At 48.4% G+C, this 20817-nt stretch overlaps 1 protein-coding gene across 6 annotated transcripts in view; it reads right to left on the bottom strand.

The window, feature by feature from the left end:
• Azin2 (antizyme inhibitor 2) overlaps positions 1-9683 on the bottom strand; it is a 28701-nt gene extending 19018 nt beyond the window's left edge. For 4 of the 6 annotated variants that reach the window (XM_048434336.3, XM_085686624.2, XM_048434338.3 and 1 more), the window contains exons 1-4: positions 9550-9683; positions 9334-9454; positions 8637-8830; positions 7123-7296 (exon numbers count right to left, since the gene is read on the bottom strand). In XM_048434336.3, coding sequence (XP_048290293.2) covers positions 7123-7296; positions 8637-8741 — 279 coding nt within the window. In that variant the 5' untranslated portion in view covers positions 8742-8830; positions 9334-9454; positions 9550-9683. The remainder of the gene's footprint in view (positions 1-7122; positions 7297-8636; positions 8831-9333; positions 9455-9549) is intronic. The other 2 variants (XM_048434337.3, XM_048434339.3) reach the window with 1 other exon arrangement.
• Positions 9684-20817: the final 11134 nt, after the last annotated feature.

Genomic DNA, 20817 nt, shown 5'->3' with positions numbered 1-20817 from the left:
GTGCAGGTGCACTGTATGCACACGTATGTGGAGGCCACAGGTCTACATCAAGTATCTTCCTCAGTTACTCTCCACTTTTTTAGCCAGGGTCCCTCATGGAGCCTGGAAGCTAGCTCACTGATTGGGCTGGACTGTCTAGGAAGCAAGGTCTGGATGTCCTGCTCTTCTGCCCGGATCCTCATGCCTGCACTGAAACACTTCACGTTTGCATGGCAAGCACTGGATCAAACGTGCCATCACTCATACTGGAGAGATGGCTCGGATGTTAAGAGCACTGGCTATTCTCCTAGAGGTCCTGAGTTCAATTCCCAGCACCCACATGGTAGTTCACAGCCATCTATAATGAGATCTGGTGCCCTCTTCTGGCCTGCAGGGAGAATATTGTATATATAATAAATAATTTTTTTAAAAAAAACGAGCAATCACCCCAGACCGCGCATTAACTAAGTGGAATTCACAGATGCCAAAGGCAGAAAAGCAGAATAGAAGGGTAGAACGGTTAAGTTTCCAGGGGCTGAGGAGATGAGAAGCAGTGAGGTGTTGATCAAAGGAGTAAGGTCAGGTGACTTACAGGACATCGGATGACTACATGAACAGCAATGTGCTGTGTGCTTAGACACTGCCAAGAGATAGGATCACAGGTATTCTTACCACAGGGGAAAAAATGAGGGAAAGCATGGGTTAGTTTGGTATAGCCATTCTATCATGTGTGTGTGTGTGTGTGTGTGTGTGTGTGTGAGAGAGAGAGAGAGAGAGAGAGAGAGAGAGAGAGAGAGAGAGAGAGATACATAGATTATCTGACATATGAGGAAAGTCTTCAAAGCCATGTGTCTCTCTGACACAGCACCCAGTCCAAAGGCCTGGGCTGTACTGGTGTGCCAATGAATGCATTCTCTCCCCCACCTCTTTACATTTTGGTTACTGCCATTTATTTTTTTTTAATTATATGTGTTTATTTGGAGGAATGTGTGTAGAGTTCAGAGGACAACTTTCGGGAGGTGGCTCTCCCCTTTTACCATGTGGGCCCCAGGGGTCAAACTCAGGAGGCTGGAGCAAGGGCCTTTACCAACTGAGCCATCTTGCCAACCCTTACTTTTGTTTCTGAGATAGGGTATGATGTAGCCCAAGCTGGCCTTGAAATGAACTTTGAAAAAGTTTTAAATTATTTTATTATTATTGTGCATGCCTAGGATATATAGGTGTCTGGGTAGGTGTCATGAGCACGCTAGGAATTCATGCTACCCCTGTGCTATCCTTAGCCATTTCAGGCTGTGGGGTTTGCACCACTGAGCCTTGCCCCTAGCTCTTCCTTGCCTTTACTGACCACGGCTCGTGCACCCACTGCAGCAATGACACAAATGGTCAGTTCAGCACCTGCCACAGGAAAGTTCCAAAAGAGATGCTTTCCATCAGGTGCTAGGAAACATTGCTATAGATTCACTATTTTCAGTTTCTTGGGCCATCCAGTCTGTCTCGACTGCCTAACTGCCACTGTGGTACAAAGCAGCCACCGACAACTGGGAAATGAATTAGCATGGCAGTGACTTGATTTGGCTCGCTGGCCAGTTTTCTGACCTGCCTCAGAGGCGCTGTTCCATTCAGTCCCTCCAGCCCATGCAGAGGGTATGAGAAGCTGTGCAAGGCCAGCGATGTCTTAGCACATGAGTCCACACACATACCCATACACGCACATGCACATAAATAAAACATGTCACAAAAAATGAAAGAACTATGAAGCAAGTAACAAAGCCAGAGTTGAGAGTCAGACATGCCTCTCCATGGATAAAGGAGTCAAGAGGCAGCCGGCTTGGGAACATGGCAGGAGAAATGAGAGCCGTTTGTAACCATGGCAAGTCTGACTCTGGCCCAGCATCCTTCAGTACTAGCTATTCACATGCATTAAGTCCTGCAAGACCCATAACCATCAAATATCACTATCCACTCTCCATATTTCAGAGGGGAAAGTTGAGTTCAGAGAGGTCTACCCATCGATGGTGACAGCCAATAAGTGACTTGGAAGGACACAAAGATCCAGCTCCAGAGTTGGACATGTGACTGTCACAGCTCACATTCCAGATGCAGATCTGTCACCATGCCGAGTCTGGGTGAATATGAAAATATTCCCTCCCTTCCTACACAAGGCGAAAAGAGGCCATGGTAGCCCTGTGAGAACCGGTGACTTAAATAATTGTGGTTATAAATATTTAAACAATAATTGTCATTCAGGGAAGGCTTGTTCCATGTCAGGCACTGCTTCCCAGTCTTACATACATTCTCATTTCTTCATAATCCCTTTATGAAGTCAGGAGGTTTGGAAGGTTAAGTCATTAATTCCAAGTCACATAGCTTAGCTGCCAGAGCTCAGCCTACACTGCCAGGCACCTCTTGAGCATCTGTGAATGTGCCAGCCTGCGACAGGTGCCGAAGAGAACAAGTAGTGAATGAAGCGGACGGGGTCTCCCACTCTGTGGCGCTTTCAGGCTGGTGGAGCAGAGGCATAGACAAATGGGTGCTGAACAATGGCAGAATGGCCAGTGGGTTCAAGGAACCACGAAAAGGTACAGCATGCTAGAGGATGAGGGGCCTTTGGCATGAAGGACAAAGCACAGCCTGAGGGCTCAGAAGGGAAAGCAGAGCTCCCACCTGGCCTTGGATGAGCCAGGGATGACAGGTCCCAGCAGAGGGAACAGACCCACCAAGGGCTGAGGATACTGGAATGTTCTGCGTGGGGTTCAACACTATGGGAAAGACAAGGGCGGAGGGCGTGGGCTGCCAAGGGACCAGAAGCAGTGTGTGGGTTTGCAAGTTATCCTGTGTAGGACAGAAGCTTTCAGAGTTCCGAGGAGAAGCACGACAGCCAGATGTGCCCATGCACACCCACAACACCAGCACTGTGAAGGTGGAGGTGTTCAAGGCCCCTGTGGACTATTACAGATCCTGAGGAAGGGAGTACTTATTATGGCCACCTGAAGAACGACTTCCTGGGATCCAGGCGAGACTGACCCATGCCAGAAATGACCAAGCCACTCTAGAAAGGATGGAGATGTGCCCTGGTGGCAGTATGGCGAGTGAGTGAAGGACGTGGGGATAAGGGGTGAGGATGTGAGACAACACAGGATAGACGGGTGCGAGGTGACACTCAAGCGAGGGAGGGAGGCATCAGTGAAGGGATGCTATTTAAAGTGGAGGAGAGCTTAGGACCAAGTCCAGAGAGCTGTGCCACTCCCAGCAGCAGGTACCAGGGGAGTCAGTCAGCACCTGGACCTACACAGGGGGAGGGGGAGAAAAATACACACAGGATAAATCATCAAGAGGTCTTTGAGGTTGGAGGCGAGCCCAGAGCAACTCTCTCTCTCTCTCTCTCTCTCTCTCTCTCTTTCTCTCTCTTTCTATCTATCTATCTCCCTCCTTCCCTCTCCCTCTCCTTCTTCTCTCTCTCCTTCCCTCTCTCTCTCCCTTTTCTCCTCCCTCTCTCTCTCCCTCCTTCTCTCTCTTCCTCCTTTCCTCTCTCTCTCTCCTTCCCTTTTTCTCTCCTTCCTTCTCTCTCTCTCCCCCTCCTTCTCTCTCTTTCTCCTTCTCTTTCTCTCTTCCCCTCCCTCCCTTCTCTCTCTTTCCCTCTCTCTCTCTCTTCTGTGCACTTTTGAAGTCTTCCAAACTGGGAATGTATACTACTACTGGATTTTTTTTAAAGAATACTTGCTGGGTTGAATATATTAAGAGATTATAAAGAAACGCGTTCCCCAGACCAGATCCAAATGCATTCACACAGAAAGCTTTCCAGTGCCTGCTGTGCTAAAGGGACTGGAACAGCCTACACCCCAGGAGTTTTTCCTATACCACAAGATGCTTAATGTGCGTCAGCCGCTTGCATGTTTCTAAATGCTATACATCCACGAACCCCAGAATGCAGACTCTCTGCAGAAAACCAGCACCCTCATTTTCTCTTTGAGTGAATGAATCAAAGCTACTTTAATAGTCACAAGTACCAGGGCATGGGGTTGTTATTGTTTGCAAATATTTTTGTTGCTTTGAGATAGGTTCTTGATATATAGCCCAGGCCAGTCTCATGGCCACAATAATCCTCCTGCCTTAGCCTTCTGAGTGCTGGAATTACAATCATGGGCCACCACGCTGGGTTTATATGATCGTGTTTAAAACACGGTGGTCAGTGGAATCTAGGTGTGGTGTCCATACCTGTAATCTCAACACGGGAAAGGCTGAGGAGGGGAGAGTGCCCCAAGTCTGAGGTCAGCCTGGGCTACTTAATGAGACCTTATCTAAGGAAAGGAGGAAGGAAGAAAGGAAGGAGCAAAGCAAATCAAATCAACTGGGCATGGCGGTATACGACTCGAATCCCAGCAATCAGAGAGTGAAGTAAGAGGATCAGTCTCAATTGCATAAGATTTTGTCTAGATAAATAAACTGGTCACTGTATTCCTGCTGATCCCTTGGTGTCTTTTTGGAGGAAATTCTTAGGTGTATTCCCCAGATCAACCACAAGGGGGCGCAAGGGAGTGGGCTGGAGGATGTTGGTGGAGAAAGAGGCTTGGAGCCAGGATCAAGGACACAAGTTCTTTGGGAAAGAAACTAGGAGAATCCGAGCACCTAGGGAGTTGTGACCCGTGCCTCTGGCCTGACGGCTTGTCTCTCCATCCAGCTCTTGCTCATGCCAGGCCTTTGGTCTAAGTCCAGTATGGTATGATGCCATTGAGCATGGTCACCCACTGTGACCCACCAGGAGAGGGCAGCCTCCACCCTTAAAACACCTAGAAGGGGTGGTTAGTGATATGGAACCGCGGTAAAGCACTTGCCTAGCACGTGATAAGCCTGGGTTATTATAAGTGCCAGCAATCACCACTCAAGCAAAAGCATCGTGACCCCACCGTGGGAGAGGACATTGTCACCAGCCACACACCAGCACAGCAACTCTCTCCAAGGATCTAGGGAAAGGCAACGCCAGTAGAGGCTAAGATCACATTGCCAGACTCAAGCTGGCATCTCCCAGTGCATGGTCCTAACCAGGTGGCTCACCTTCTATGACTCACTTCCTTACACGTTAAATGTGTACTGCGGGAACTGTTATCAAAATCCCGGTAAAAGAATGGCCTCACAGTAGAAGAATGACCTCACGGGGCTGTTTCGAGAATAAAATGAGATCATGAACAGAAAACGTCTGGCAGAGAGCCGGGCCCAAAAGAAGCACTCAGCAAAGGGTGGACGCTTTCAGCACACATCTTTCTCCTGTCTTTAAAGTTTGTTAAGCCTCTGTACAACAGCTCTGTCCTCTAGAGGTCATCCCCTGAAGCTAGAGGATTAAGAACCTCACCCGAGTTCCCAGAAGCAGAAGGACCTACTCAATGGACTTTCACCCTATTTTTTAACCCAAGCTCAAGGGACCCAACGGATCCTGCCCCTTCCCTTCTCTATAAAGAGCGCCGCCATATTACGGGAGGCTGCAAGGAGAGCAAAGCCATCTGCCTCACTGAACTTCGTGTCCGACTTAGAACAAGGCAATGCAAAGAAGAACAAGAGAAGACTCTTCAACCACAAAGAGTGAACAATAGCTAACCTTCAAGTAAATGTTAACCTGCCCCCTTCATCTCCCGCCCCAGCGCACCCATTTTCCTTTCCTTACTGGGGATCCCTCTAGCCCCATAGTCTCAGACAGGCTGGCTCTCCTTTCTCCACCAAGAATTCTTTCTGGACTCCATTCACAGCACCCAGTCCCACTACTGACCGGGGCTTAGCAGGGATCCTCTCCAGAACAGCCACGGCTAATCATCAAGAAAATGAGAGTGATTGTTATCACAAGGGATGTATGTCCAGCAGGCTTGCTTCCACCACTGGCCCCAACCTCGGCCTGGAATGTTCTTCCTCTAGTTCTCCACCTGGCTCAATCTCCTGCCTCATTCAAGTGTGAATTCAAATCTCAGAGAAACCTTCCTTGAACAACGACCTAAGAGCAATCCAGCCAGGGGTGGTGATGGCAATCTTCCTAGAATCCCAGCTTTTAGAGGGGTGGAACAGGAGGATCGGGAGTTCAAAGCCAGGCTATGGTGAATAGCGAGTTCTAGACTAGCCTATGATCCACAGGGACTGACGCTTCTTCAAAACAAACCAAACACAATCCTCTAACCCCACCTTCCCTACTTCCCACCTACAACACCACATGTCTTCATTGCTTTATTTTTGTAGAAAGCACCATAACAGGGGGCTTTTGTTTTGTTTTGTTTCATTCACAGTTAAACTCCCACCTGGAATAGCATTTTGCTAAGTGAATGAACGAGATAGACCTAAGCAAGGCAGCTTTTGATGGAGTAAAAACAATGAAGCAGCATCTGTCTTGCTCAGCGCCACACTATGAGCCCCACCCAGGCAGCCACTACTCCACCATAGCTCATGACTACTCTAAGCAAAGCCAATCAAAAGCCACCAGGAGGGAATTAAGAGCAGAAATCAAATTAGGAAGACAGTCTGCAGCAACAGCAGTAAAACTCTGAGAGGATTAGTCTGAAAAACACAGTCACACATTGAATTTATGAAAGAAAAAATTAAAATCCAACAGCTTAAGAGTGGCTTGGTTTTGTTTTAATTATAAGATTAGCACCTACTGCTCCAAGTCAAGACATTGAAAAACTGTCATTTAGTTTAAAAACATTTTCCTAGATAGAAAAATTAAAATGCGAGTGTTTTTTAAAAAGAAGAAAAATAACCCAGTATAGTGATACATCCCAGCATGTGGGAGGGTGGAAGTTAGGAGAATTAGGAGTTCGAGGCCAGCCTCAGCAACAAAGTGAGTTTGAGGGCAGCGTGGACTACATGAATCCCTATCTTAAAAAAATGTATAAATAAATAAATGAAACAAAGATAAATACAAAACCATTTCAAAGATGACCCATATGCCCAGAGACATCTCAGGTTCCTGTTTGGAACTTCAGAGCTGACAAGTTCCAAGCCCATTTCTTCCTCCCTCCTCCCTGGAACCTCCTCTTAGGTAGGTGACCTTCCCAGAAGGCCATGGTCAATTACAGGTCACCCCTGTCCCCTGGAATTACCAAGAGCAGCAGGGCCACACTTGGTGAGCATCAAGGTTAGGTACACGGGAGGGGCAGAGGGGCTCACCTTGCTGGCACAGCTGAAGCCCAGCCCCAGCTCAGCTAGGACCTTCAGCACGCCCAGGCTGCTGTTGCACTTGACAGCGTAAAAGGGCCGGACTCGAGGCAGGTACTTCAGGAAGCAGAAGTGCTTCCTCACAACAGCACCCAGGTCGGCCACAAAGAAGGCAGCCACCTTGCCCTGCACAGCAAGAGGCGAATGGATGTGAGGCCCGGCTCCCTCCCTGTGCATGCTGTCCACAGTCCTTCCAAAGAGTGGTCACCAATAACCTGATGTACCTTCCAAGGCTCCCACATCCTCCAGAATGGAAGGCAACCTCAGGCTGATATTCTTGGCTGTGTGACCAGCTCCAGTCTCTCCCCTCAGTCCAGCTAAAGTCAACTATATAAAGTCTTTTCCACCTCCAAGTCTGTGTTCCCATCATGCCCTCTGTGAAGTCTGGCAAATTCCCAGTCTACCACCATTCAGCCTAAATGCTACCCATTCCCCCATATATCTATATCTATATATAATTTTAATCCATAATATTTAATGCTCTGGCCGCATTCTGTGTGTCCTTTCAAAGCAGCAGAATTGTATATCGAGCTGTCTGCTCCACAAAAGGCAAAGGCTGTGGCTTACAGCCCACTGTCAATGACACACAGGTTCTCAGTCCACTGCAAGCCATGCCTGCAGAAGACTGGCCCTCCCTCACAGACATGGTTGAGTCTGTGGTGACCTCCCCCCCACCCCAAAACTCGTTTTCCTTTTCATGAAACTTTTTTGTTTAAAACGGGTACCCACTTGGTGTCCAACATAATAATTAAGGGACAGAGAAGGTCAAAGACCTTGAAAGGACTTGACTCTGGAAGTAATTACAAGTCCCTTCAATAAATGCTAGATGGACTTTCTACAAAATAGGTTAGTGGCCATGGAGATAGAAAATACAAAGTCTGCCAGAAGTGAATTAGGAAAAAGGCAACAGTGGAAAATACTAGAGATGAATACACGGTAGATTTCTGCCTGCCGGGGAGGGCAAATCCCAGCAAAGGTAGAACAAGGCAGCGCACCACGTACACAGGAACTCCACTCTAACGGAGCGCAAGACTGGGCTCTAAAGCCAGAGCGTGGTTGTAGAGGCAGACCGGCTCCTTGTGGCAGTGAACTGCTATAGGATTCCACTGTGTTGGAGAGGTGCAGGAGGTGGGGAAAATGGGAGAAGGTCATGGGGGTTTCGGTAAGATGAGGACTAATTAAAACAAGGTGCTCTCACTAACTTCCTAGAGCCCTAAGATGGTGGACTTCACGGAGCTGGGGGATGTCTGGATGTAGGAGGGGAGAGAGCATGAGAGACCACACATGTGGCAATGGAGTTCTTTTCTCAAGGCAGGGAACACAGGGAAGGCAGATGCTGAGGCAAGGACCAAGAACTGGGGATAAAAGGAGCCAGTTTCGTAAATATCAAGTACCCAAATGAGATTCCTACCAGAGGAAAGAATAGGGAACCCAGTCACACCCCATTCCCATCCCTTCACCCTCACCGTGGTGGCCTGAGAGGCCCCCAGAGTGAGTTCCTCCAGCAGATCCCGGGTGCTGAAGCCCTCCTCCACCATCACAAAGTCCGATTCACTCAGGTAGCCAGCCATGCTGAGCAGGAGCCCAGAGGCTGGATGAAACCGCTGCCTTGGAGCGCCGCTGACTGCCTTGGCCACCGCCTTAGAAAGTATGCAACACACTGTAGAGAGAGGGAGATGGAGGGGACCGCTGGGGGACAGGCTCTGCTGTAGCCCTCACCTCCCCAGGTCTAGATTCCCTGTCCAGTCACGCTCTGCTCATCCCCACCCCCACCCCCAACACAGGCCTGAGAAGCTGAAGTTCGCTGGGAATGGTGGTGTTGCGTCTACTAGAGCCTCAGTTATCCCCCATCTGTTAAGTGGGATTGGTTTGGGGTTCCTTTCCAGTTCTGAAACTTGAGATTGGAAGAAAAAGAAAGAGCATGGGAACAGAACTGAAAAACCTAGGTGGAAAAGTCTCGAGGATGCCTCCAGTCCCGACCACGCCTACCTAAAGAGTTCGACTCTGTTCTCTGCTGCATGACCTTGTCAGTTTCCCCCATTTATAAGTGGTTGGTTCTGACACGCTACGAATGCTGTAAGTGCCACTGGCGGGTTCTGTCCGCGGGACCCCTCTCACGAGTGCAGGGCGAGGAACCCGCACCCCAGCCCCAGCCCTCCTTACCAAGCCCCGTCCTCCTTCGCGGGGGCCAGAGCCAGGCGCGCTGCTAGGGGGGGTCGCCGGTGACCTCGAAACTTGTGCAACACCCCGAAGAGGAGTGGCAGTTGCGGAGCCGAGGCCCCTGCTGAGAAGAGGCAAGAGGATCCGGGGAGCAGGTCAGCGCCCAAAGCCGAGGGCACCCGCTCCCCGAGGCTCCCCCCAGCCATTCCCTGCACTCGCCTTAAAACGCATTTACACGGCTTCGGCCCATAGGTCTCCCTAGCGAGTGAATCGGATCCTCGGCGCCTCCGCTCGCTCGCTCCCCCCGGCTCCGGCCCCGCGGCCTGCGCCCCGCGCGCCCAGCAGCCACCGACCCCACGCCCCGCCTTGCGCCCGCCGCTCGCTTATATAAGCCCCGTCCGAGCCCCGCCCCCGTCAAGTGCCCGGCCCCGCCCCTGACCGCCCCGTAGCCGGGCAACTGGGTACCGCCAGCTCATTGGTCGATTCGGACATAAAGCCTTCTGCCCTGCGGGGCTACTCCGCAAAGCTGCGCTGCTAGGCGGCTACCTGACCTCTGTCAGCGCAGGTCAACGCGTGGAAATCCTTCGAATCCCGGGCTTCCACGCAGTCGGAACTGCAGGTCTTGCGTCCTGAGTCTCAAAGAGTGGCTCTGGGAAACTTTTTTGTCCCCGCCTGAAATCGTTGGCTCCCGGCTCCTTGCCTGGTGAAGTTCTGGCTCCTCCCTTGAAGCCCAAGTCAAATATCCTCTCCCTGTCTTATTTTGTAATACGACCCTTTTCACTTAATCGCCTTTTCGAGGTATCTTAGGCTTCCGACTCAAATGCCAGCTCAGATGTGTTCAGAGAGACTTTTTTTGTGGCTTCGGGAGTACAGACAGAGCGATGCCTCCCTGTACTCCGGAATCAGTCAGACTCCGGTGAAATGTGGCTTCCACTCAAAGCGCGTTTCCTCTTCTGTAGATAAATTCCTGTTCATCCTTCAGAGTCCAGTGTAATGTCTTTCTCTGCCGAGGTTTCCCTGACCCCAAAGACAGTTCTTATCTATGACTCCTCCCTCCTTAGTACCGGTTGCGGAGATTCCTGCCCCCACTTGACACTTCTTTGTCTGGTGAAACTTCTCAGCCAAGGACGGGGACTGAGAGCGGAGGTCCTCGAGTGCTTAGCGTGCACAAGGTGCTACTCAGAAGTTAGTTCAAGAGTTCACCAGGGAGTAGTCAGAACTCTGATTGTCTGTGATTGGGAAGGGACATATGGAACTTTTCAGGGTGCTTGGGGATGGTTACAGAAGAGTGTGTGTGTGTGTGTGTGTGTGTGTGTGTGTGTGTGTGTGTGTGTGTGTGTGTGTGTGTTCCTCTGAGTTATCCACATAAGATTAGTGCCCTGTATGTACTTTATGCACATTACATTAAGAATTTACAAGTGTTAGCCTGGCGGTGTTGGTGTATGCCTTTAATCCCAGCACTTCGGAGGCAGAGGCAGGCGGATCTTTGTGAGTTCGAGGCTAGCCTGGTCTGCAAGAGCTAATTCCAGGACAGGCTCCAAAGCTTCAGAGAAATCCTGTCTCGAATTTACAAGGGTTAAACCAGGTGTGATGGCACATGCCCTCAATCCCAGGAGATCTCTGAGTTCGAGGTCAGTCTGGTCTACTGAGAAAGTTCCAAGATAGCCACATTGTTACACAGAGAAACTCTGTTTTGAGAAGCAAGCAACAATAACAAAGAATTTACAAATTTTAAGAAATTTGGTAGGGTGGGAGAGATAACTCAAGAGGTTAAGAGCAGGTGTTGGTCTTGTACAGGACCCAGGTTCAGTTCCCAGTACCTACATGGTGGTTCAATAATTCTAGTCTAGGGCATACAATACCCCCTTCTGACTTCCCTGGTCACCAGGCACACGTGGTTCACGTAAGCATGCAAGCAAAACATTCATACACATAAAATAAATCTTTTTTTTTAAAAAGTAAATCCTTGGCCTATAGCAAACACCTCAAAAATGCGACTGACTTTCCAAGAATGTCCCAGGTTTTATCTGGTAGAAATCGGTAGGTACTTTCAGTAATAAATTGCCCTTTAATTATTGTTTAAAATGTATCTGGGGACTGGTCCAAAAATAGTTATCTTATTTGATTATTCACAGTCAGTTAAAATGTCTCTGGGGCCAGGGATGTAGCTCAGTTGCTACAGTGCATCCTAGCATGTGCAATATAGACAGGGGATGTTGGTACATGCCTATAATCCCAGCACCACATACACAGGGGATGTTGGTACATGACTATAATCCCAGCACCACATAGACAGGTGATGTTGGTACATGCCTATAATCCCAGCACCACATAGACAGGTGATGTTGGTACATGACTATAATCCCAGCACCACATAGGCAGGGGATGTTGGTACATGACTATAATCCCAGCACCACATAGACAGGGGATGTTGGTACATGCCTATAATCCCAGCACCACATAGGCAGGGGATGTCGGTACAGGCCTATAATCCTAGCACTTAGGATGGTAGTGCAGAATGGAGGATCATAAGTTTAAGATCATCCTTAGCTACATGGGCAATTCTGAGTCAGCCTGGGCTCAAGGAGACCTTGTCTTAAAAAGAAAACAAAATCACTAGTCCATCTGTAACAGTTGTTCAAGAACAGCCAAGATGTTTGAGAAAAAGAACGAGCAGCTGATGTATGTGGGAAAGCCCGTGCTTAACATGTTCGGGTCTCCATTTACACCCCCATCACCAAGAAGGGAGATTAAAGGATTTCCTCCTCCAGATATCACAAAACATTTTATTTGGTTATAGTCTGTAAAATGGTGTGGTTCTGGGTCAGGGAAAGACAATAGAATAGTCATAGGGATGGGAGAATTTGCTACACATGGAAACAGGTTTCAAATGGGTGGAGCTAAGATCTTGATCTGTCATGAGCATCCATGTACCTGCCAGGCTGTAGACTTTCTGAAGCCAGGAACACTTCCTGTCCTGCCTCAGTATCTCCCCAGGACATCTTTTATAACCTAATCAAAATATACTACACAAGTGGGGAAGGGCGGAGCCATAGTGTCTGCAAAAGCCATTTTCTGACTCTGCCTTAACAGGGCCACACATGACAACTGAGCATCCTGGGTGAGTCGCCCTGATACGGCCTCTGACTTCTCTGTGTCCTTCTGTCAGGAAGCTTTGTGTGTTCTGTGCACAGGGGTATCCACTTTACAGAATTCCCTCACAGGTTTCTGCTTTGAGAGATTAGCAGTCATTTAACAGCATAGTGTGAGAACAGACATTCTCTTCCTCTCTCTCTCTCTCTCTCTCTCTCTCTCTCTCTCTTTCCTCTCTCTCTCTCTCTCTCTCTCTCTCTCTCTCTCTCTCTCTCTCTCTCTCTCGGAACACAGTAAGCATCAGCAAGGGGAGACCGCGACAGCCTTGGCAGACTCCTCAAAAGATGAGGCTCAGAGGAGAAACACACCCAAACAATGTGGGCTCTATGTTTTGTTTCTGAAAAAGGAATTCACTAGTAGCTCAGGCTGGCCTAAAACTCACCACGTAGTCGAGGTTGGCCCCAAACTCAGCAATCCTGCTTTTCAGCTTCCCAAGTACCGGGATTGCAGATGTCAGTCATCACTCCTGGCTTCTACTGTCTTCGTTATTATGGCGTTTGGTTGGTTTGGATTTTTGTTTTTTGGAGTGTCTTGGTTTTTTATTTGTTTGCAGCAGGGTCTCATGTAGTGCAGACTAGACAGGTAGCCAAGGATGACTTTAAATTCCGGGTTCTGCCTCCCAACTGCTAGCATTACAGACATTCAACACCGTGCCCAGTTTTCTAAAGCTTAACTTACTTGGCAATTTCATACATTCACTCAATATTTTAAGTAACCATTGAGCTGACTGCATTTGGGTACCATGGTCTAAGTCTGCCTGGTATTAGCAGGCACACAGTAGGTACATTTAGTACCTCAGTGAATGAACAAACAAGAATCTCTCCATTTGCAGTCTGTCAAGGGTTAGTAATGAAAGTGGGAAAATACAACACCCTGTACTGGGTACAGACAGGCTGTGGACCTTCTCTTTTTCTCCATTAAGTAAATATTATATCATTGGATCAACATGGCAGTCTTGATGTCCTGAAAGCTATAGATAGCTGTTCCCATTTTGCAGATGAGGTATCTGAAGCCCAGAGAAGTTCAGTAACTCGCCTAGAAGAGTACACAAGTAAGGATAGAGCCTGGTTTTAAAATGAGTGGCTGGGGGGAGGGTGGATATGGCTCAGTGATGGGGGAAGCTCTGTTAACCAATCACCTTTAAGAAGGGGAGCCTAGTTAAGGCATGGCTCCCTGGAGCCCAGGAAGAAAACTGGGATGGACCAGGTGTGCGCGCTCTGGGAGATTCCCGCCAGACACAGAGGAACTCGAACTTCCCATTCTTGTGGCATTCTTAGAATTTCCCATTCTAAGTTTCCCCTTATAACAATTAAAAATATAATTGTTTATCTTTAAGCTGACCTGGTTATTTCCCGAATCGAGCTAAATTCTACAGCTCAATGGTAAATGTGGGTGGTCTTGGATTCACTCAACATCACTCAAAAAGAAATGCCTTGTCGGGGGGTGGTGGCTCACACCTTGAATCCCAGGACTCAGGAGGCAGAAGCAGGTGGATTTCTTAGTTTGAGGCCAGCCTGGATTACAGAGTGAGTTCCAGAACAGCCAAGGCCATAGAGAAACCCTATCTTGTGGGGGTGGGGAGAATGAAAGAGAGAAATACGTGACCTCTAATTATGTGTGTATGCATGTGTGTGTGTTGGTATGTGTGCAGACACACTGTGTGTAGCTACATAAACACATAGGTACAAGTAGTAGTGAAGACCAGAGGAGTGCCCCAGGTGTTAGTTCTCAGTCATCCATCTTAGTTTTTTGAGGCAGAGTCTCTCCTTGGTCTATACCCCACCAAGTTGGCTCATCTGGCTGTCCAGCAAATACTAAGCATCTACCTGCCTCCTCCTCCCCAGAGCTGGCATTAGAAGCGCATGCTGTGCCTGTCTCTGTACATGGGTTCTGGGGTTCTACTCTGGGTCCCCATGTTGCAAAGTCAGCACTTTATTGACTGAAACCCCTGCACAGCCTCTCACCCTCAACTTTTAACTTTTCTGTTTGAATGACGCGCGATGACTGTGAATTCTGGCCTGGTCATCCTGCTGGCATCAAGCCCGAGGGCTCCGCTCTGCCTGGCTCAGTTCCTGGGTCGTCAGGCCATTCTGAGGGCTGTGCAGCAAGTCCTCGAGAGCTAGAGAGCTGGCAAAGGGTCTATCTATTTGGACTCCGTAAATTGTGGCTGCGTTCATTTCCTAGGGCTGTGGGAACAAAGCCCCAGCAGCTGGTACTCTGAAACAACAGAAACGAGCCACTCGCGTTTCTGGAGGTGTTGGCAGGCCGGGCTCTCTCGGACAGCTCTATAGAGGAGAGAGAATCATCCCTTGCTTCTCGGTCTCTGGTGTTGGTGGCCATCCTTGGCATCCCTTAGCTTGTGGATGCAGCACTCCAGGACAGTGGTTCCCAACTCGTGGGATCCCTGCTCCAGTACATTGCTGTCTTCTCTGAGTCTTCACGTGGCTGGCTCTAAGTCCAAGTTCTCCCTTAGAACATGCCTTATATTGGATTAGGACTTATCATGATGAGATCCATTTAACTTGCTGACCTCGGCCAAGTGCTTATCTCCCAGCAAGAACACAGTACTGAGAGTTAGAACTTTAACATACTTTTGTGTGTGTGTGTACATGCCCATGCACATATGCCGGGGTGAGGGGCTGCTAAGGATTGAGCTTGTACAACAAACACTTCGCAAGCTGAGCCATTTCCCCAGCCCAAGAGGCTAACGTATCTTTGGGGTAGGGATCACGGTCCAACGCACGCTGGCCTTACACACCTCACGCCACTGCCCAGGATGCACAGGTGTGTGGTGCACCCCTTTGGGTGAGAAAAGTGTTTAGTTGGGTACATTCCTCCCGTCCCCTGAAATGTTAAAATCCAAGAGAGCAAGGGAGATTGTCTAATGCTTGGCAACTGGCAGGGCAGATTATTTGCCCCATTTATCTTTTTATGTTTATTTATTTGTGTACATGTGTCCTCGTGCATGCCCCAGCATGTATGGAGGTCAGAGGTCGATTGGCAGGAGTCGATTCTCTCCTTCTCCCATGTGGCTCCCAGGGATCAAGCTCAGGAGGTCGGGCTTGGCAAAAAAGGGCCTTCCGCTTGCTGAGCTATCTCGCCAACTCTGTTTCTGCCACTTAAATATCAGCATGTTCTGTTCGTAGTGAGTCACTCCTGGGGGAGAGGTAAACAGACGAGCAGATAAACACACTGAGCAGTGTGGAGAATGCTTGGGAGCCCGCAGATGCACTTCGTCTGGAGACAGCACTACAGGAAAATATGTTTTTGGCCCCATTTTACAGATGGGGAATTCAGAGTCGATCTTCTCTAAGACTGCCTCACAAGAGCTTAACCCTAAACTGTCTGGTTTAATGCCAGTGAGAGGTGCCCTGGGAAGAAGGCGTGGAGTAAGGGAGGAAGAATCCATTGTGGCTCGAGGTTTGAGAGGGTAGGGGTGGTCGTGGTCAGGAAGAGTTAATGGTGGAATTTGACTGGTGTGCCTCACATCTCCATGAACCAGAAAGTAGAGAAAGGAGAAGTCAACCTTTGTCTGGCTTCTTTTTCTCCTCATACTCAGGGCTGAGGCCCCAGTCCTCGGGATAGTGGCACTAACGTTCAGGGTGGGTCTTCTTCCTCTGTTAGACCTAACCTCTCTGGAAATGTCTGGAAGCTGGGCCCAGAGCTGTGTCTCCCAGGTGACTCCAAATCCAGGCAAATTGGTAACCAAGGTGAGCTAGGATGGGATGTAAAGCCAGAACAAAGAGTGTCCACACCGGACCAGGGACAAACAGCAGGAAATCGGAACTGGCAGAAAAGACACATGCTCTTCAAGGACTCCGGTGAGTGGTCCTGAAGTCAGCAATGGAAGAGCAGCCCGAGGACTTTTTGAGGTCAGAGCTTCTTAAGTTAAGGATGGAAACCCAAAATATCAAGAGCCACTGTTTATTATTGATGTGTGTGTGTGTGTGTGTGTGTGTGTGTGTGTGTGTGTGTGTGTGTATCTCCCAGGCTCTGTGCCATGCACTTCATAATAGCTGACATTTCTGAAGTGCAGGCTCTTGTGCAATAATAGACTTACATGCAAATCTGACAGTGATGCACAGAGATCTTAAATCCTTTTAACCTTGCCACAGACTTAAAAGCTACCTACACTGGGGGCTGGAGAAATGGCTCAGTGGTTAAGAGCACTGACTGCTCTTCCAGGGGACCCTGGTTCAATTCCCAGCACCCACATGGCAGCTCACAGCTGTCTCTAACTCTAAGATCCAACACTCTCACACAGATAGACATACAGGCAAAACATCAGTAAAAAAAAATTTAAAAAAAGCTACCTACACTACCAGCACCTCCAGGTTATTACAAGGCAGGAAGGAAGCCCAGAGAAGTTTAACTCGTTCAAGGTCACTTAACTAGAAAGTGGCATTGCTGTACAACAGACATTTCCCTCCCCCTTCATGCCAGCTCACAAGTCGAGAATTACTACTCTCATCCTACAGCAGTAGAGGCTGGAGTTCAGAGACGCCAAGTAACAAACCCAAGATCACACAGCAGGTACATGACAGAGCCTAGACTCAAATCAGGGTGTGCACTAATGAAATACTACTTCAAGAAATGTATTGAAGCAGACCCAGAGCCCTGGCATGGAGAGCTCTAAATTGCAGTCATTCATGGGGTGTCTGCGTGCCCCAATACACAGACAGGTGCACAGAGGGTCCATCTCTGCCAGCACCAAAAAGGCCAGGTGGAAGTATACAGACTGAACAGGGGATTACAGCCTTAGTCCTCCACTAGACGAGATGATCAGGTACCAACACATGAGCTTTTGGATCTCACTGTGTTTATTTTTGTTCTGTTAGGCTACACTCAAATGTGAAAAATAATAATAATAGAGTGTGATGATTAAGGAATTCACACGCTCTCCCTCACGCCAGACCAATGTGATGAGAAAACAGACGCCACCACGTATGAAAAGCCCACTCAGCCAAAAGCTCACTTCCTGCCAGCAGCAAGCGCAGCAGGGAAGCCCAGGGCCAAGGCTCTCCTCTGTCTTCTCCAGTGGTTCTCAGTCTTAGGCAGGCATCGGGAATAACTGGGGAGACTTGTGAAGCTACAGAGTGACCATGCCAGAGTGACCCATGCCAGAGATTCCAGCTCAGTGTTTGTGGGGGCCTGTGTGTACATCTCCAGGCAGTTCCCAGGTTTGGTTGGTGCATTGAGGCTGGAAACCCAGGCTCAAAGGGACTTGAAGGACTCCTGGGAGACAGACCTTTTAATGAAGTTACCAGGCTCTGGCCTCTGAACCCCTCTCTGGCAGCCAGGGCAAACACCAGAAAGAACTGGATGGCTACATCGTCTCTAGACAGTAAGAGTGACACACACAAACACACACTCATGAATCCATCTCCTAGAGCAACCCTCACTGGCTGCAAACCTTGGCAAAGTGACTCACCTTCTGACAACTTCATCATCTGTAAAACAGGCTGATGAAGAGTGCTTACTTGCTAGAATTGGTTTAAGGGACCGCTCGGCATATAAAAACCTCCTGCCCAGTGTCTGGCACAGGCATTAGCAAATGCATTCCACACCAAAGCCATTACTACTCATGCCCTGAGCCAGGGTGTAAGAGTCAGAAGAGAAAAATCCAGAGTCATGTCAAAGGGACACAGCTGGGGTCATGAGAGAAGCACTCCCATAGGGAGGTGGTGTGGGAACTCTCTCCCAGAGGAGCTATAAACTAGTGTCTAACCTGTCTTCTTAGGATTAGGGTTTCTTTTTTTTAAAATTATCTATTTATTTATTTATTTATTTATCTTTGGTTTTTCGAGACAGGGTTTCTCTGTGTAACAGCCCTGGCTGTCCTGAGACAAGCTCGGTAGACCAGGCTGGCCTTGAACTCACAAAGATTCACCTGCTTCCCCTCCCAAGCGCTGGATTAAAGGTGTGTGCTACCACTGTCTGGCATCTGTTTAGGGTTTCTATTGCTGTCAAGAGACACTATGACCACAGCAACTCTTATAAAAGAAAAAAATTAATTTGGGTGGCTTACAGTTTCAGAGGTTTAGTCCATTATCATCATGGCGAGAGACAGTGGCAGGCAGACAGACATGCTGGAGAAGGGGCTGAGAGTTCTACATCTTGATACAGGCAATAGGAAGTGAACTGAGACACTGGACATAGCTTGAGCATAGGAGTCCTCAAGGCCCACCTCCACGGTGACATACTTCCTCCAACAAGGCCAGAGTTGCTCCATCAAGACCACACCTCCTAATAGTGTTACTCCCTTTGGGGGCCATTTTCTTTCCATCTATCACAAAACCCCACTTCTAGCAACTAACCAACAAACCAATGTATCATTCCACCAAAGTCCAATTTGAAGAACCGATGAGCTTACAGGGCTTGCTTGCTTACAGTGTGTGTGGGGGGGGAGTTACTTTTGGGTGTCAGTTACCCAAAAGTAGCCATATCCCCTAAAAGACTTGCCCCAGCATAGAAACAACTTCCCCATAGCCACATAGATGGAATTTCCCACTACAGCCTGCCTTCCACACGCCATAGACTTTAACAACTCCTGAGATTGTGAGATCATGCACAAGTAGGGAAGAATTACACCAGCAGTCACAGATGCTTTTATGGAGATAGTAACCCTTGTGCTCAGCTGAGAGCCCTGCGCAAGGAGATGTGGAGACCTGAGCTGAAAAACGCTGGACAGGAGGCAGAGGCTCAGTGTGGCACAAGGGGGCGCTGAGGAGCAAAGAACACCACAGGCTTTCACAGGTGCAAGGCTTGATGAACTAAACCAGAGTATTGCAAGGCAAGCCCAAGTGGGTCCCGGATAGCTGTTTACGCACCAGAAAAAAAAATAGGCCCAGGCAGCCATGTTTGCATGTTCCATACTTTCTGCCTTCATTCTAACTGACTCACATATGGTTCCTCATCCGTAGGTCTCCGGTTAACTGGTCAGCACCTTAGAGATGGGAGTCAGGTGACAGACACTGGGCAGTGAGCTTGTAACTGTACTAGTGTCCCCGAGAGACCTTGGGTCCTTTGGACCAGCACAGGTCACACAACTGGCAGCCTGAGAGTCCTCAGTCACATGGCCTCTCTCTCTCTGTCATTTATCTGGGGCGTATTGTCCTCAGGGTAGAGTGGAGATAACATGACTATTTTTACCTTGTGGGTTGTAGTAGTGAGGAAAGAGGTGACCATGTGGTGTGGCTGGAATCCTGGCACTCCCCTCCCCAGTTCACCTTGGGATCCAGTACCTGCTTTGAGGCTATGAGGCCTTCGGGAAGGGACCCCCTCATGAATGGATGAGCCCCTTTATGAGGCTTACCTTTTCTGCCACACAAGGACACAGCAAAGGTGCCGTGTGACCCTGGTGCTGGGGCTGCTGCACATTAGGTAATGCTCTCTACCCGTGGGCTCCTCTCTATCTTTACAATATGAGAGGTGGGTTGGCCAATTAGCAGTATAGTCTGGCACACCCTAAGGAGGTTAGATTCTATAAAGGCCTTCTAAAGTATATTATATCTCTTTTCCATTTCAAAGTCAATATAAAGAGATTGATTTCTGTATCTTTTCTCCTTCTTGATATCAGATACATTGAAGGCATTTTCTGAATTTTTTTTTCCCCAGACATAAGATTTCAGTTTTGGGCCATTCGGATTCTAAGTACAGTGTCAACCTGGGAAATTAAACAAAATTCTAATAAAAATAAGAAAAGACCCATCAGGGATTCGGGAGGCGGTGACTGTAACTGAATAATGCTCTCTCTTGGGATTCTAGGCAAAGGTTTCTTCCTACTTCCTGTGTTTTGAGAATTCTAAAACTTATGCAAATTTCATCTTCTTTGGTCTCCTTTCTTGTCAACAAATAAGGAATTATAGACTTTCTTTTTCAGTGCATCGTTTGTTAAAAAGAAAACATTTTTTAGCCTGGTGTGGTGGTATGGGCCTGTAATCCCATCACTTGGGAGGTGGAGGCAGAAGAATCAGAAGTTCAAGGTTGGAGCTGTAGAGATGCTTCAATAGTTAGGAGCACTGGTTGCTTTTTCAGAGGATCCTGATTCAATTCCCAGCATCTACCTGGGAGCTCCCAACCATTACTTCAGTCCTAAGGAATTCAACACCTTCTTCTAGCCTCTGAGGACACCAAGCATGTGCATGGTACACAGACTGCATGCAGGCAAAACACCCACACATATCAAAAGTAAAATATTTTGAAACGTTCAGGGTAATCTTCAGCAACATGGAGTTTGAGAACAATTTGCTTTATATGAGACCCTGTCGAGGAAGAGAGAAAGGAAACATAGTTTACCCAATAGTAACAAATACAATTTGTGTTACCAGAGGA

This window comes from Myodes glareolus, chromosome 3 (genome assembly GCF_982192425.1).
Source record: "Myodes glareolus chromosome 3, mMyoGla1.1, whole genome shotgun sequence".
Lineage (NCBI taxonomy): Eukaryota > Metazoa > Chordata > Mammalia > Rodentia > Cricetidae > Myodes > Myodes glareolus.
The sequence above is the reverse complement of the archived record's forward strand: the minus strand, read 5'-3'. Positions and strand labels throughout refer to the sequence as shown.